Here is a 14,625-nt window from a genome sequence, read left to right on the forward strand (position 1 = left end):
TTTGCATTTCTCTAATAGTGATTTAGAGCATTTTTTCATATGACTGTAGATAGCTTTGATTTCTTTTGAAAACCTCCTGTTCATGTCTTTTGACCATTTATAAACTGAGGAATGACTTGTAATCTTAAAAATTTGACTCCATTCTCTATATATTTGAGAGATGAGGCCTTTATGAGAAACTTGCTATAAAATTATTTTCACAGCTATGATTATTGTGTATTTCCCTCCATCCTATTCCCCATTTGTCCTTCTTTCATCCTGTCCCCCTCTTTTTAGCTAGCTCTGCACCTTCATACTGAATAGCTGAGGCTATGTTTGCTCCTTGTTGAGACTCCCCTGAATGAGGAACCTTTCAGGCTCCAGGCTATTGCGTCTATAGTCTCCTGCAGCCAAAGTCACACTCTAATGCTTATTTCATTCCCAAGTTATTTCACTCCATTACCACCAACAGCAGACCACAGCTGTGACTTAGTAGATAAATTCTAGGGAATTTTCAGAGAGGTTAAATGAATTTCCCAGGGTCAGATTTATCAAGTGCTAGAGGCAAGATTTGAACCCACATCTTACTGGTTGTAAGTCCAGTACTATTCACAATGCCTCACTCTCTTGTAGCAACAAATGGCCCAATGAGTGGCATAGAAAATAAGTGCTTTGAGTTTGAGGAGGAAAGAGAAAGAAATATTTAAACCGGCCATAACACTCTGCTCCCTAGGCTAACCATTCTGTCTATAGGGAGACATTTGTATATGTGCCCCCCATGTGGGATCCCCACTTTCCTCTCCTCTCTCTCCTGTAAAGCTGACATTTTGACCAAAAGATCTAAAATGTTCTTTCCTACTTTTGTACTGGCTGGCACCTTGAGGATTGAGGTTCTGTGTGGTAGCACCTCCCAGGGTGTGTAGTGTCCATGTGCAGTAACTGGGCAGGATGGTCTTTCTGTAAAGAAGGAGTGACCTTTCAATATCTGACTTTACTAAAAGCCTACCATTGGACTATAAATTATTAATTCATCATACTGTTAGTTCTCAGCAACATTCTTTGTCTCATTGTCCAATTTTTAGAATGAAGCTTCAGCAGCAGATGATTGCTAATGAGAATGTAGAAAAAGAAAAAACTGAAAATGCTGATCTTAAACAGGTAAGAGCTTATTGAGTGTTGGTTAACATTTTAATTGCTTGTTTAAAGGTCTGATTCAGACAGTCTCAGCTAAGTCAGTGAACATTTATTAAGTACCTACTGTGTGCCAGACACTGCGCTGAGGCCTGTGGATACAAAAAAAGGCAAAAGACAGTCCTCTGTCCTCAAGGAGACTGAGCATCTTTAGATTTTATCATTGTAAAAACTCCATCACTGCAGTTGCTAATATGTCGGTGGGTTCGATTTCTAAAGTTTCAGCTTTAGTCTAGGAAGTTGCTGTTGCCCTCTGGTACTTTCTTAAGATACTTATCTGCTGATTTGTAATCAGTATGGTCTTGTTTCAAACCACAGCCCCAGATTGCATAGAATTTTAACTTACTTCAGGTGAGTCACAGGTAAATCTAGTTTTGTTTTGTTTTAGTTTTCATTTTATTGTTACTGTATCCTCAAGAGCTAAGGCAATATGGTATTTTCAGAAACATTAATTTTATCATTAAAAAATTTCAGACAGAAAACAAAAGATTTGGATAAGGTCATACAGTGCTTTAAAGTGAAAGGGAAGCTCCTTTTGGGATTCTGCTTAGGACTTCATGTAGATGCTTGGCCACATTGCATTCCAGTGTAGCTAGTTTCTTAATCAAGCGGTTGCAGAGGAGTTAGCTGGTATTGTTTACTTTTAGCCTGATTTGCCTGTGGCTGGTGAGGGTTTTTTAAAACTGCCTTTTCATTTAGCTATCTTTGTAGTTCTTCATTCCAGGATGGGGGAGAGCGCAGAGACCATTTCAGGCATTCCATGGACGTTTGCTTGTTAAACATGCATACACCTGCATTTTTTGTCCTTTGTTATATAGGCAAATAAAAGTCTATAGCAGTGCTCTCCAAAAGTTTTTGATTGTGTACCCCATCAGAAAAAAAATTGAGTATATTCCTAATATATATCTATATCTATATGCATATATAGATATATTTTCTAAATTGAGGGGCGGCTAGGTAGCTCAGTGGATAGAGTGCTGTGCCTGGAGTCAGGAACACCTGAGTTCAAATCTGGCCTCAGATACTGACTAGCTGTGTGAGCCTGGGCAAGTCATTTCACCATGTTTGCCTCAGTTTCCTCAGCTGTAAAATGAATTGGGGAAGGAAATGGCAAACTACTCTGGTATCTTTGCCAAGAAAACCTCATGTGGAGGTCACAGAGTCAGAATCAACTGAAGTGACTGAACAACATTTATAAATTATGTGTGTATACACGTCTGTATATGTATACATTTGTATTTATACAGACATTTACAGACACACACTAATGTGCATCTATAGTCAGTGGCTGTAGGAAACAGAAATGTGGTTGTGAAGGGAAGATTGGATTTCAAATTCTGCCCCAAACACATACAGGTTTTGTGGCTGTGGACAAGTCACTTACCTCCTCACTGCTCTAAGCAGCTCTATAAGACTATAACTTGCAGAGAAGGTACCTAATTGCATTGGTGGAGGGAATTTCCTCACTTGGGAGGGGAGCTCCCTACAGCAATGAAATCACAGTTATAATCCCTATTCCTAACCTACCCTATTACTGTACTAATATATAGATTATAGGAGATGCACAAAAAATAGAAATTGTTAAAAAGTGAGATAAAGATGAGTTTTAAAAAGCATTTTAAATTGTCAGTGGTAAAAAAAAATCATTTTGCTCTCACAAAAAAATATAATGCTTTTGTTAATAATACTATTTCTTGGAACAGTGTAATGAAATATGCTCCATGATTTTGAAAGAAACTTCATATATATATCCTAGGAGGTAGGGTGGACTTAGAAATAATAATTGTTCAGTTAATTTGATCAAATACATAGCCAAGTATATGTAGTTTCTTTTTCTTTGCAGGGGCGGGGTGGGGAAGAAGGTGGTGGGGGAGATACTTATTTAAAAGATATACAATATAGCATTCTAGGAATAGTCTTTGGAGTCCTGTTTCTCAGGGCATGGACAATCATCACACACCAAAAAGATACTTGCCAAAATATTAAGCTGAATTGAATTACCTGTGATGACCATTCAGCAGTGTTGAGTCCAGATGCACGCCTCTTTCTGGAGTTCTGCTGAGTGCCTGCGCCATCCCTTACTTTCCTGTTTGTGTTTGGCTGCTTAGTTGTGTCTTTGTTTGAGTGTGAGGACCTGGCTTGGTGCATAGGATGCAGGAAGGGCAGTCCTGTACAACAAGGCTATTAAAGGTAGGTTAGGGCCAGCTTGTGAAGGGCTTTAATGCCCACGAGTGGTTTAGATTGGGTCCTAGGATCAGCACGAAGCTGGTGGAGTTGATAGAATAGGGCAGACTGTGTTTTCAGACTTGTTTTTCAGGAAAATTACTTTGGCAGCTGCATGGAAGATGGGCTGAAGAAGAGAGAAGGTTGAAATAGGGGGATCCAGGAGGAGCTGAAGGGACAATGCAGAGGGGAAGTGAGGGCTATGTGAATAGTCAGAGGGAGTGGATGTCCACGATGTGCAGGTACAGCTTGGCTGTTTGGATGAGGGTGGGGTGCGACCCACCTTCCAGTTGACTGATCTGAGAGCCCCTGGTCAAGAGGGGGAAAAGAAAATTTTGACAACTTTTTAGTTGTCAAAAGGTTTTTTGGGGGAAGAGAGGTATTAAACTTTTGGCTAAAAATGTATGAGCATTTTATGGGTTTCTGATTTGTTAGTGGGATCGCTGTTACTCATTACTTTTACTGTGAATGATTTTCTTTTTACCTGAACTCAGGGCCTGATATTTTCAAGAGACAAGGAGTAATTTTGCTACAAGAATATGGTAATGTTGTTTTCTCTTCCCAACCATCCCACTTCATTGGGAGGAAGTGGGTGCTAGGCAGATACTGGCCATAAAAAGTGCTACTGGCAACTGTGGTCTGTGCAAGGGGGTACTTTGGTGGGGCGAGGCATCCAAGTTCTTTCTGTTTTACATCTTTGATATTTTTATTTAATAACCATCTGTTTTTCCTTTCCCTTTTTCTTTTAAAGCAAATCAGTGGTTTACAGATCCAAGTTACCTCCCTCACACAGTCAGAGACTGAATTGGTGGATTCTAACCGAAAGCTGAAGGAAATGTTAGATAGGCTGAAACAGGAATTCCGGAATGCACGGACTCAAGCAGAAAAGGCTCAGCTAGAGGCTGAAAAGTAGGTGCAGCTAGAAGCTTCCATATGAATGATGCACAGCGCTTTTCCCAACAGGCTTGGCATTTGTTGCATACACATAGATGTATACGTGTGTGTGCACACACACACACATGCACACCCACATAGACATAGAAATAGGAGGAAAGAGAGAGAATGAGTGAGAGTGAAACCGTCCTCTGAGTCCCACAGCTCTCCATCTGCAGGGAGATAGCATGTTTCAGCTTGAATCCTTGGGAACTGGGGCGAGTCAGAGTTTATAAATCTTTATGATATTGATATTGATTTGTACAATATTATACAAATCATTCTTTTGTTCACTTCATTGAATGCTTTCTTTAATAAAAAGGCATGAAGTGCTGGGCGTGGTGGACATGCTTCTGTGTTAGCAGATAGGAAACACCTGGTAGCCCTTGTAGAAGTAATTTCCAGGCATCCTAGTGGACATTCATGCCATGTACCTGTTCAAACAGAGATTACTGTCAGTGCTAAATGAGAAGCTGTGGAGCACAATTGAGGCAGCCCCAATCTGACCTATCTAAGTAAGCCATTGGTTCTGAAAAATGAGCTGCAAAAATGAACCTGGAGAAGCCGCCGAAAAGATGCTCTCAGAGAAGTAAATACATGATGAGAGAGGAAGTGAGTCAACTGTCTAGGGATTCAGTGGGATAATCAACGAATAGCCGGTCTTCCCTGTTGTTTTTCATGAAACATCCAGAAACAGGCCCCAGGATGTTGGATGGATTCCTTGTAGAAGATTTAGAGGAGGGCATGGATGAGAGAAGGCAACATACACTCTTGGAGGAAAATCAGAGGTAGAGTTTTCAGAGAAGGTGGAAATCATCCATTCCAGTCCTCCCTGTCCTATCCATGAAGAAGCAGAAGCTCAGAGAGGGTTGAGGGAATACACACTTGACCAGTCTCATACACCCATCAGTGTCAAATTACTGTGGGCAACTTCATCTAGAGAATAAATGTGCTGATGTGGGAAAAAAGGCCCAGGAACTGCTTTGTATGGTGGAAGTGACAATGGTGGTGACGGTAAGGGATATCAGTGCACATTTGATCTGCACAACAGCCTTGTGGGGTAAGAGGCTGCAGATATTATTAACTCCTTTTACCAACTATGATTTAGGCACCAAGTTGAATAGCATGAGGACAGCAGGCTGGATTGCCTTCAGTGTGGAGCTCACTTAATGATTCTGAGCTTCTCATGAAAGCAAAGGCCTATGGTTTTAATCCTAGCCTTCTGTAGTTGTTGCTGTGTGGTCATGGGTTGTGAAGTACAACTGTCCCTGAAGGTGTAAAAGAAAATCAGCCAGAAGGCAGGGGAGAGGCACATAACAGATTCATGTGCATGTGCATGTAGGAGGCAGCTCAGAGCCCTGAAGGGGCACTCACTGAAGAACAAGAGTGAAGGATGCCATCATCCATGGGTCATGTGGTGAGGAGGAGGAGGCCCCTGGGCAGCCTCAGGTCAGATGCAACCAAGCAACACCTTTGGTGTGGTGGGTGGACCTCCTCTAGTGAGCTTATGGGAGATTGAGAATAAGGGTCCCCAAGGATGGGCTGTGATATGCATTGGTTGAGAGAAATTAAGATTTCAGTGCTATCACGAGAGTTATTTTAATGTTTGCAGATGAGGAAACCTTGAAGAGGTCAAGTGATTTGACCATGGTCTCATAGCTAAAAAGTCAGAATCAGGATTTGAACCTAGCTCTTCCCAACTGCCAGGTTTATCACTCTCTCCATCATGCCACTCTACCTCCTTCTTGGCCTAAGAATCAGGAGGCCTAAGTAGCTCTTTTCATTTCTCAAGGACTGCATTTGCTGAACTGTCAGAAAGAGGTTTGGACTAGATGGTCCCCTAAGATCCTCTCCAGCTTTCATGATCTGTGATTCTGTAGTGAAACTTAGTAGTGAGTGGACTGTTAAAATGTCAATATAATCTTAGGTTGTTTAGGAATGTGAATTCTTAAAAAAAATTTTTTTTTCCAAATTTATTTTTGACAGTTCTTTGGAAGAGAAGCGGGTAGAATGGTTGGAAGAAAAGCATAAACTTCATGAACGTATCAAAGAAAAAGAAGAGAAGTACAGCCAGGCCAAAGAGAAACTGCAGCGAGCTGCACTTGCTCAAAAAAAGGCAAGCTAGTGACGACTTATTGGTATCGATAATGTTGTTGTTCAGTTTTGTCCAACTTTTCATGAATCCATTTGGAGTTTTCTTGGCAAAGATACTGGGGTGGTTTGTCATTTCCTGTGCCAGCTCATTTGACAGATGAGGAAACTGAGGCAGATAGTTAAGGGACTTGCCCAGGGTCACATAACTAATGTCTGGGGCCAGATTTGAACTCTGGAAGATGAGTGAGTCTTCCTGACTCCAGGCCCATAGGTCTATCCACTGCACCACCTAGTCTTCCCATTATCGTACTAACAACAGTAGTAATAATAGCAATATTATACCTTGCTTTAAGACTTGCAGGGCTCTTAAGCAATTTATTTTGAGAATAAGGTTTTTAGGGCATGCTTATTTTTGTGTTTAAATATGATTTTATTTAGTCAACTTTACAAGAGTGGGACAGGATGAGCAGGTTCATTTACAAGTCAGTTATTTGCAATTCAGTGCATTTTGCCAGAGAAAAATAAAAATGTTTGTAAATGGATTACAGGCTTTAGAGCTAGAAGAGTCTGTCTTATAGAAGTGGCTTAGGCCAAGTCACACAGACAGTCACATAGAAAGCAGCCACGCAGGACCGCTGACACCTACACTTCCTTCTCTTTCCATGACAGCTTGCCATTTCTCCACTGGCTGCTTAGGTTCTGAGGCCAGCCTCTGTGGGGAAAAAACACACACACACGCACGCATGTACATGTGTGTGTGTGTGTGTATGTGTATACATACATATATATACACACACCCATAATATACCTGAAGCGTAGTATTTCAATTATCCATCACCACTATTTATTTGATTGTTCTAAGGGGAAAAAAATACACTTGTCCTATTGGTGTTGCCATGTGTAGTGAGACATGGAATATAGTTGTCTGAAGAATAAAAATTAGTATCACACAGAAGGCAGTGGAGAGATGCATGGTGGGTACGAGCCGCTGTAGCCTATACTCAGTGAGGACCTCTGAGAACAAGAGTGACAGGATGAGTTCAGAAGATTCTTATACTTCCGTCCGCCCTCCTTTCATGTCAGCATGTGATTGGCTCTCATAGCAGTGGTGAGAGATGGTGATGTCAGGGGCAGGATCAGCTAGACATTGCTGCCACCATTACCATACTGATTCTCCTAGTTCTCAAATTTTTACAGACAGAACTGGAATGGGCCTTAGAGATGACCTAAATCTAGTCCTTTCATTTAGCAGTGAGGATACCACAACCATACCACAAAGAGGGTGGAATGATTTGACCAAAGTAACACAGCTAATTAGTGGTAGAACTGAGACTAACACCTAGCTCTACTGATATTTCTACACCCCTTTAGTTTAAGAAGGCAATGCAATAGGTTCCTCTCTTCCCAAGTGTTCTCAATTAGAGAAGACAGGACACACTGTTTAGGCATCAGTTCCCTATTTATGAATTGTTCTTAACTTGGGAACTGCCTGTATATGTATGTAAACATCATCCCCAAAGTCATCATCCCTGGGGTCACTGCGCAGGTGGCTTAAGAGTCTAGTGCATTTCTATCTCACTTTCAGACTTCCTGCCACTTTTTTCTTCCTGCAGTAACAAAGTTAATAGCAGTGAAATAATGAATAGAAGTGGTTTCTCGTCTGAGTATAAGAATTGTTGCTTGTATATGTACTTTTCTTATGTCTCTTTGCTATCTATCATGGTGACTGTGTGTGGTACTAGTGGTGTCTAGATTTTCCCTGGTCCAAGACGATTTCATCACACAACCATCTTTTACTGGTTTAAGCCCTAGAATGCGGGAGAACAAATTCTGTTCACTTTGCTTGACATAAAGAGAGCTGGCATTAACTTTTCTCGAGGAAGCTTTCATTTATCTTAGTTAGAAACTTCTTCAATTATTCAGTTGGTGTGGGGTTTATGACCCTGGGGCAAAAGTGACATCCAGTGGTAACTTAGGCCACCAAAGCAAATCACGTGTATGCCACTGCCATTCTTTGGAAGCCAGTCGTTTAAATCTGTTGGGCCTCAGTTTCCTCATCTGTTAATGGATTTGGAGTAGTTCAGTAGTCTTCACATTTTTTTGGTCACATACCTCTATCAGTAAAATTATTTTCAAATATGCATCTGAAAAATATGAATATTTACTTAGGTTATAACATTTGTGTTAGAACATTTTGTAACTTACAGAAAATAGAAACTTTAAGAATGTGAGAAAGATAAAATGTTATTTCATTTATTAATGGTATAGAAAGCCTGTTTGCTGTCACTCAAATAATGGTATTTTTAGGGACAGCAGTGTGATTGAAGATGTTTTTTTTTTAAGATCTTGGTAAACACTTTGTGTTCTAGCAATTCAAGCATCTGCTTCTAAGTTTAGCTTATCTTGATAACTTGGTTTTAATGATTGTCAGCTGAAAAAGATACCTCACAAACTTGCATAAATCTACATGGAATGTATATCTTTGGCTCTGCTTACTAAATCACAGTACTCATTTTTCAACCCCATCCTCCAGTAATTCAAAAGTTATCGCTGAATCTCAGCTAGTAAATTTCCATCTTCCCTGATGTCAGTTGCTCGTTCTTATAAACAAGCTACATGAAAGGTTTTGTATTTTTTGACAAATGGGTTCAAAACCCACTGGAACCCTTCAGAAGATGTTTAAGCAGATCCTAAAATTCTATTTCCAAGTTTTTTTAAGTGTGCAGATAGGAATTTTTAGAGGTGATACACATATTATCTTCGGTAGCCTGGAGAAGTAAGAGAGGAAGCCTCTAGAAGGAGAGCATGAGCAATGGTGTCAGACACTAGAGAGGCCGAGCAGGATGGAGATTGAGGAAAGGCTTACAGATCGGCAGTAGAAATCACTGGCAGGTTTGGAGAGAGCAGTTTCATTGGAGGGTAGGAGGCAAGAGTAAAGAGAATGTTGAGAACCCGGGAGACTGAGAGGGGTTGGTTTGGAGGAAAAAACAGTGTCATGAGATGGGCAGTGCAGATTGCAGCTCACACAACATAGCTCCCTCTCGCTGCTGAAGGAAAAGTGGTGAGGCAGAGCTGTTACTCACCAGCCACTTCCCCTGAGTGCAGAGCCCCTCCTGTCCAAATAGCACCTGCATCAACCACGAGGGGGCCTTGAGGGCAGGGAAGAGGGACTTTCACACTGGTCCCCATAGAGCTCTTGAGGGTTTGCAGGTACCCAGATCGTGGTCAGCTGTGAGGGCATAATTGGGTGGTGTAAGGGAGAGGTTTGGAGCTTGGACAACCATTAGGGGTCATCTGGGGAGCGTGTGGAGTTGGGGGAATGTTAAACAGTAATGGATGAAGGGATGGTAGGAGTCGTGTTGGAGATAACATCGATGAGCCTTGGGGTGAGACATGACCCATCTTCCCTCTCTGATTATTTACCCTAGGATTCATGACATAGCCCACTTTATAAATCACTGGATTAGGTGGCTGCCAAAGTCCCTTCCAACCTTAGGGGAATCAAACAACCTGTGTTTGAATCCCCTAACCTTTTACAGTCTTGGCTTCCAACCTCCAACCTTAACCACTGAAACTGTTTAATTGCCAAATACCTTTTCTCATTCTCTTTTAACTCTCTTCAGACTTCTGATCACTCTTGATCACCTTCTCCTCTTCTCTAGTTTTTTTGGGACACCCCCCCTCTCCTGGTTCTCCTTCTGCCTATCTGACCACTCCTCCGTCTCCTTTGCTGGGTCCTCCTCCACATCATGCCTTCTAACAGTAGCTGTCCCTGGGGGTTCTGTCCAAGGATCTCTTCTCTTTTCCTTCCACAGTGCTTTACTTGGTGATCCCATCAGCTTCCCTGATTATAATTACCATCTCTATGCTGATGATTCTCAAACCTACTTAACCTTCCCCAATCTCTCTGCTGACCTCCAGTCTCACATCTCCAACTGCTTTTCAGACATCTTAAACTGGATATCCAGTAGACATCTTAAACTTAGTATGTACAAAATAGATCTTATCTTCCCCCCTAAGCCCAACCCCCTCCTACTTTCCCTGTTATTGTAGAAGGCAGCAGCATCCTCCCAGTCCTCTGGTTCAAAACCTAGGAGTCATCCTGGACCCCTCCCTATCTCTCACTCCCCATAGCCAAGTTGTCACCAAGGCCTGTCAGCATCTCCCAGATATGTCCCCTTCTTTCCTCTGACATTGCCTGGGCCCACTCTAGTACAAGCCCTCACCACCTTACCCCTGGACTATGGCAGTGGTTGCTGGTGGGTCTGCCTGCCTCTGGTGTCTCCCCACTCCAATCCATCCTCCTTCCAGCCATCAAAGTGATTTTCCTAAAGCACAAGCCTGAGCATGCCACTCCCCTGCTCCGTAAACTCCAGTGGATCTCTGTGCCCTCCAGGATCAAATATGAAAAGCTCTCTTTGGCATTCAAAGCTCCCTCCTACCTTTCCAGTCTTTTTCTGCATTATTCCCCAACACAGAGTCTTCAATCTTTTAATTCCAGTGCCTTCCCTCTGCTCATTATTTCTCATTTATCCTGTATATAGCTTGTTTGTACGTATTTGCTTGTTGTCTCCCTCTTTTGACTATAAGCTCCTTCAGGGCAGGGATAGACTATCTCCCAGCACTTAGCACAGTGCCTGGCACATAGTAGGTGCTTAATAAATGTTCACTGATTATACTGATATCTGATCCCTGTGTGACTTTCTGACCCCTCTGGACCTCTGTGTCCTTGCCTCTAAAATGAGGAGTCTCTCCTGGCTCTAGCTCTTTGTTGCTATGAAGCAGAGGGCAGGCTGGAAGAGAACTGACCCCATTGCATTTGTCTAGATAGAAAGGGCCATGGAGTCAAACATTTGATGCCTAGTTTACAAATTCTGTAGTATATATTTTTAACTCTAGCTTTATCTTTCCCTAAAAAACTTTGCTCCCCCAGAAGCTATTGCAATAGACTAGAAAAAACACTGGATTTGGAGTAGTAGGACTTAGTTTCAACTCTTCTGCTTAGTGCTGGAGCCAGGGGCTCCCTCTCTGGGTCTCCGTTGCCTCATCCATAGAGCCAGGGGGCTGGGTTGTGTGGTCTCCCATTGTCCCCATAGATTCAAAGGACCCCCCTCATTGTTCTGGGAACCTAATGTGCAATAGTGCTTTTCCTCTCCAGGTGTGACTTTGCTGCCCTTCTGCCAAGGTCCACCTCATTTCCCACCTTCTGCAGAACCAGCCCACATGCACTCCTGAGCTCCCATAGCACTCAGGTGCACTTAGCCTCTTCCCTTGTCTTGTGTTGTCTTTTAATCTTTGGGGGGATCTGTCACATGTCTGTTGGTCTGACTCCTTGCATCCTGAGAACCCAGGCCTGCCTACGATAGACCCTTTTCAAATGCTTGTTAATGGATGGTGTTGCTGATTACTTAATATGCTAGTATCCATCATTTTTTAAAAAAATAATGAGAACAAATAGAGTGCTCTAATGGGCCACATCATATTCCACATAGGTCCTAAAAGAACTGATGCCATATTCAGTGATTCCTTTTTCTAAAACGCAGCACAAGACTTGGAGCCTGCAATTAGTAGAAGTGAACAATCTAATATTTGTAATAGTCTTTCTCTACTTAGACGTTACACATGTGCTGCAGTTTTACAAAACGGAATTATTTACAGTTGTAGCAGTAATTATTCCTTTATTTAAAGAAATTACCTAGTTAGCCCTTTCATTAAAAAGAGATTTTTTTCCTCATGTAATTTTAAATAAGGTTTACATGAACAAAAGTTAATTTTCAGAAATATTTTTCTTAATAAAGTTAGGTATGGCTGTTAAATTACCTTGTATATTTTTTAACAATTCAGTCCTTTTAAGAGATATTTTTAGCTTTGACTTTAGTCTCATAGCTGTTTATAGATTTTTGGAAAATGCCTTTACAATGAGGTTCCAGTTGTAGGCATGTTCAGGCTCAATCAGCTTCAGTAAACATTTATTAAGTACCTGCAAGCCATGTTGGCCCATATGTCTTCATGTATCTGCTGGCCAATTAAAACCTCCTTCTTTGGGTGCAGGGTTGGAATGGTTTTCCAGGACTTCCCCACCCCCCAGCATTCAGAGAGTTTTGGACTGAGGCCTCTAAGTGAAGCACTGTGCTAGGTGGCGGTGAAGGCTGTGCAGAAGACAAAATTAACAACATCCGACTCCTGCATGTTTTTTAGGTTACATGCAGCTTTGTTAGTGACACCAGTTTTTCTGATTTAGCATTTATAACGTTTGTTAGGTCAATCGAGAACGAGAAGGAAATGCGTGGTTGATATCTTTGTCATTTAAGTAAAAGCTTCTCATCTTTAAAAACTTCAAAGGAGGTGACTGAAGGCATTGTGGGACTCCGGGGGGGGGAGAACAATATATTCAATGACATTTGAACTAAGATGATTGTGAATTCCCATATGTGTGCATTAAATAGAGACCTCTTTATATTTATAGAGAAAATCCCTCTATGAAAACAAATTGAAGAAACTGCAAGAAAAAGTAGAACTTCTGGAAGCAAAAAACGAAGAATTAGAAACAGAAAATCAAGTTTTAAATAGGTAACAAAATGCTTTTATCACTCCCTTTGTATTTGAAAGCTCCCACCTTTGGCTTCTTCCAAGACCCTTTACACCCATAAACCTCTTTGGTGTGCAGTGGCCAGGGGTTCTGGGAAACCACAGCAGTGGCCCATGGGGGCTGGCCTACCACAAGATTCTTCCGAGAAGCAGAGCAGTAACCCTTACACAGCCTTGCAAACAGCAGCCTATGGTTTGTAAGCCAAGGACCAGTCTTGGGGCCCCTGGACAAGGTTGCTGGGTCTTGCATTTGGCCTCCCAAGAACAGTGTCAGTAGCATTCACTTTGAAGAGCCAGGGGTCCTTGTCTACTCTGAAAGGGACCTGAGGGCTTCCCATCAAACTGTCCTGAAACCAGCATGATATATATGCCCATTTTCAGGGTGGTTCATAAAACAATGTTTCAGCTTCAGTTCACTGACAATAGCCTGCTTCCAGCTCCCAGGCCTTCTGGACCTGAAATTGCCCATAACATGAAATGGTTGTGTTTAACAGTGTACAGTGATGTTCTAGGGAGTAGTTAACCACCAAAATGTTCATAATTGTTTCTCAGTGAAGGAAGTATCCCGGAGTTTCTAGTTAGTACCAACTTTTCATTAGACCATGTGGTAAGCCATAATAGGGGGCATCAAATTCTTTTTGTAAAAGAAAGGGTGAGATCTTTTCTGTGCTCCACTCCATTTAGACACTGGATAGCAGTAGCCAGGGAACACAAAGAGGCAGGGGTGGTACTTAGGCCACAAGTATTTGTGCTTTCAGGATCTGACACTTCTGAAATGATAGGAAGCTATGAAAACCCACCAGGTGATCCCCTTCCTCTCCATTCCCCTTCTCGTCCTTGGTCCCTCATCCTTGCTAGAAACGAAGGGCACCCCTTGGGCAAATTACTGGCCTATGTGGAGCTTTTTCATTTCCTTACATTTTGCATTTATTTGCATTTTACATTTTCTTTGAGTTGGAGGAGGTAATTCATTATTTTGGCTCAAAAAGACTTTCAGGGGTGTCAGGTGGCAATGAAATTATTTTAAAATAGAGTTTATCCATTGACTTAATGATAAATATGTAAAATCTTCACCAAAGCCTTATTCCTGTGCCTCAGGTGTTGTAAAGGTGGCCTGGGGTTGTTGAAGGCCAGCTGTGCCATCAGAACCCAAGAGCAAAGAGGCCACTAATCAATTTGGGGGACTAGTATCACAGGGGAGCTGCCTGTACTGATGAAAGTGAGGATCTTTGGAGAACTGAGCAACTTATTATTAAGCCCTCAGATCCATGATCTGCATCGTAGAGCCACTCTGTAGCCCATTAACATTGTTTATTTAAAAAGAGTAGGAACCTTCTCCAAATCAGAGCATGCCGAATAGCATATTGAAGAGATATGTATTTCAGGGGAATGATGTGACTCTTCTCTTTTAAAGACAAAATGTGCCATATGAAGACTACACTAAGCTCCAAAAACGATTGAAGGATATACAGAGAAGACATAATGAATTTCGAACTTTAATCTCGGTTCCTCCTAACATGCCCCCAGCACCATCATTCAATTCTGTTAATTTGTTGTCAGCACCCTTGCCTTCTGGTGTGGAAACATCTTTCCCCCCTCACCTTCCGGTAAGAACAT

The 14,625-nt window shown here is 41.9% G+C and overlaps 1 protein-coding gene across 3 annotated transcripts in view; it reads left to right on the forward strand.

The window, feature by feature from the left end:
* Positions 1–14,625, forward strand: part of CEP83 (centrosomal protein 83) — a 120,659-nt gene that overhangs the window by 104,711 nt on the left and 1,323 nt on the right. For all 3 annotated transcript variants that reach the window (XM_036761802.1, XM_036761800.1, XM_036761801.1), the window contains 5 exons: positions 1,062–1,137; positions 4,145–4,302; positions 6,313–6,442; positions 12,887–12,990; positions 14,423–14,615. In XM_036761802.1, coding sequence (XP_036617697.1) covers positions 1,062–1,137; positions 4,145–4,302; positions 6,313–6,442; positions 12,887–12,990; positions 14,423–14,615 — 661 coding nt within the window. The remainder of the gene's footprint in view (positions 1–1,061; positions 1,138–4,144; positions 4,303–6,312; positions 6,443–12,886; positions 12,991–14,422; positions 14,616–14,625) is intronic.

The sequence above is a fragment of the Trichosurus vulpecula genome, chromosome 5 (genome assembly GCF_011100635.1).
Source record: "Trichosurus vulpecula isolate mTriVul1 chromosome 5, mTriVul1.pri, whole genome shotgun sequence".
NCBI classification, from domain to species: Eukaryota; Metazoa; Chordata; class Mammalia; order Diprotodontia; family Phalangeridae; genus Trichosurus; species Trichosurus vulpecula.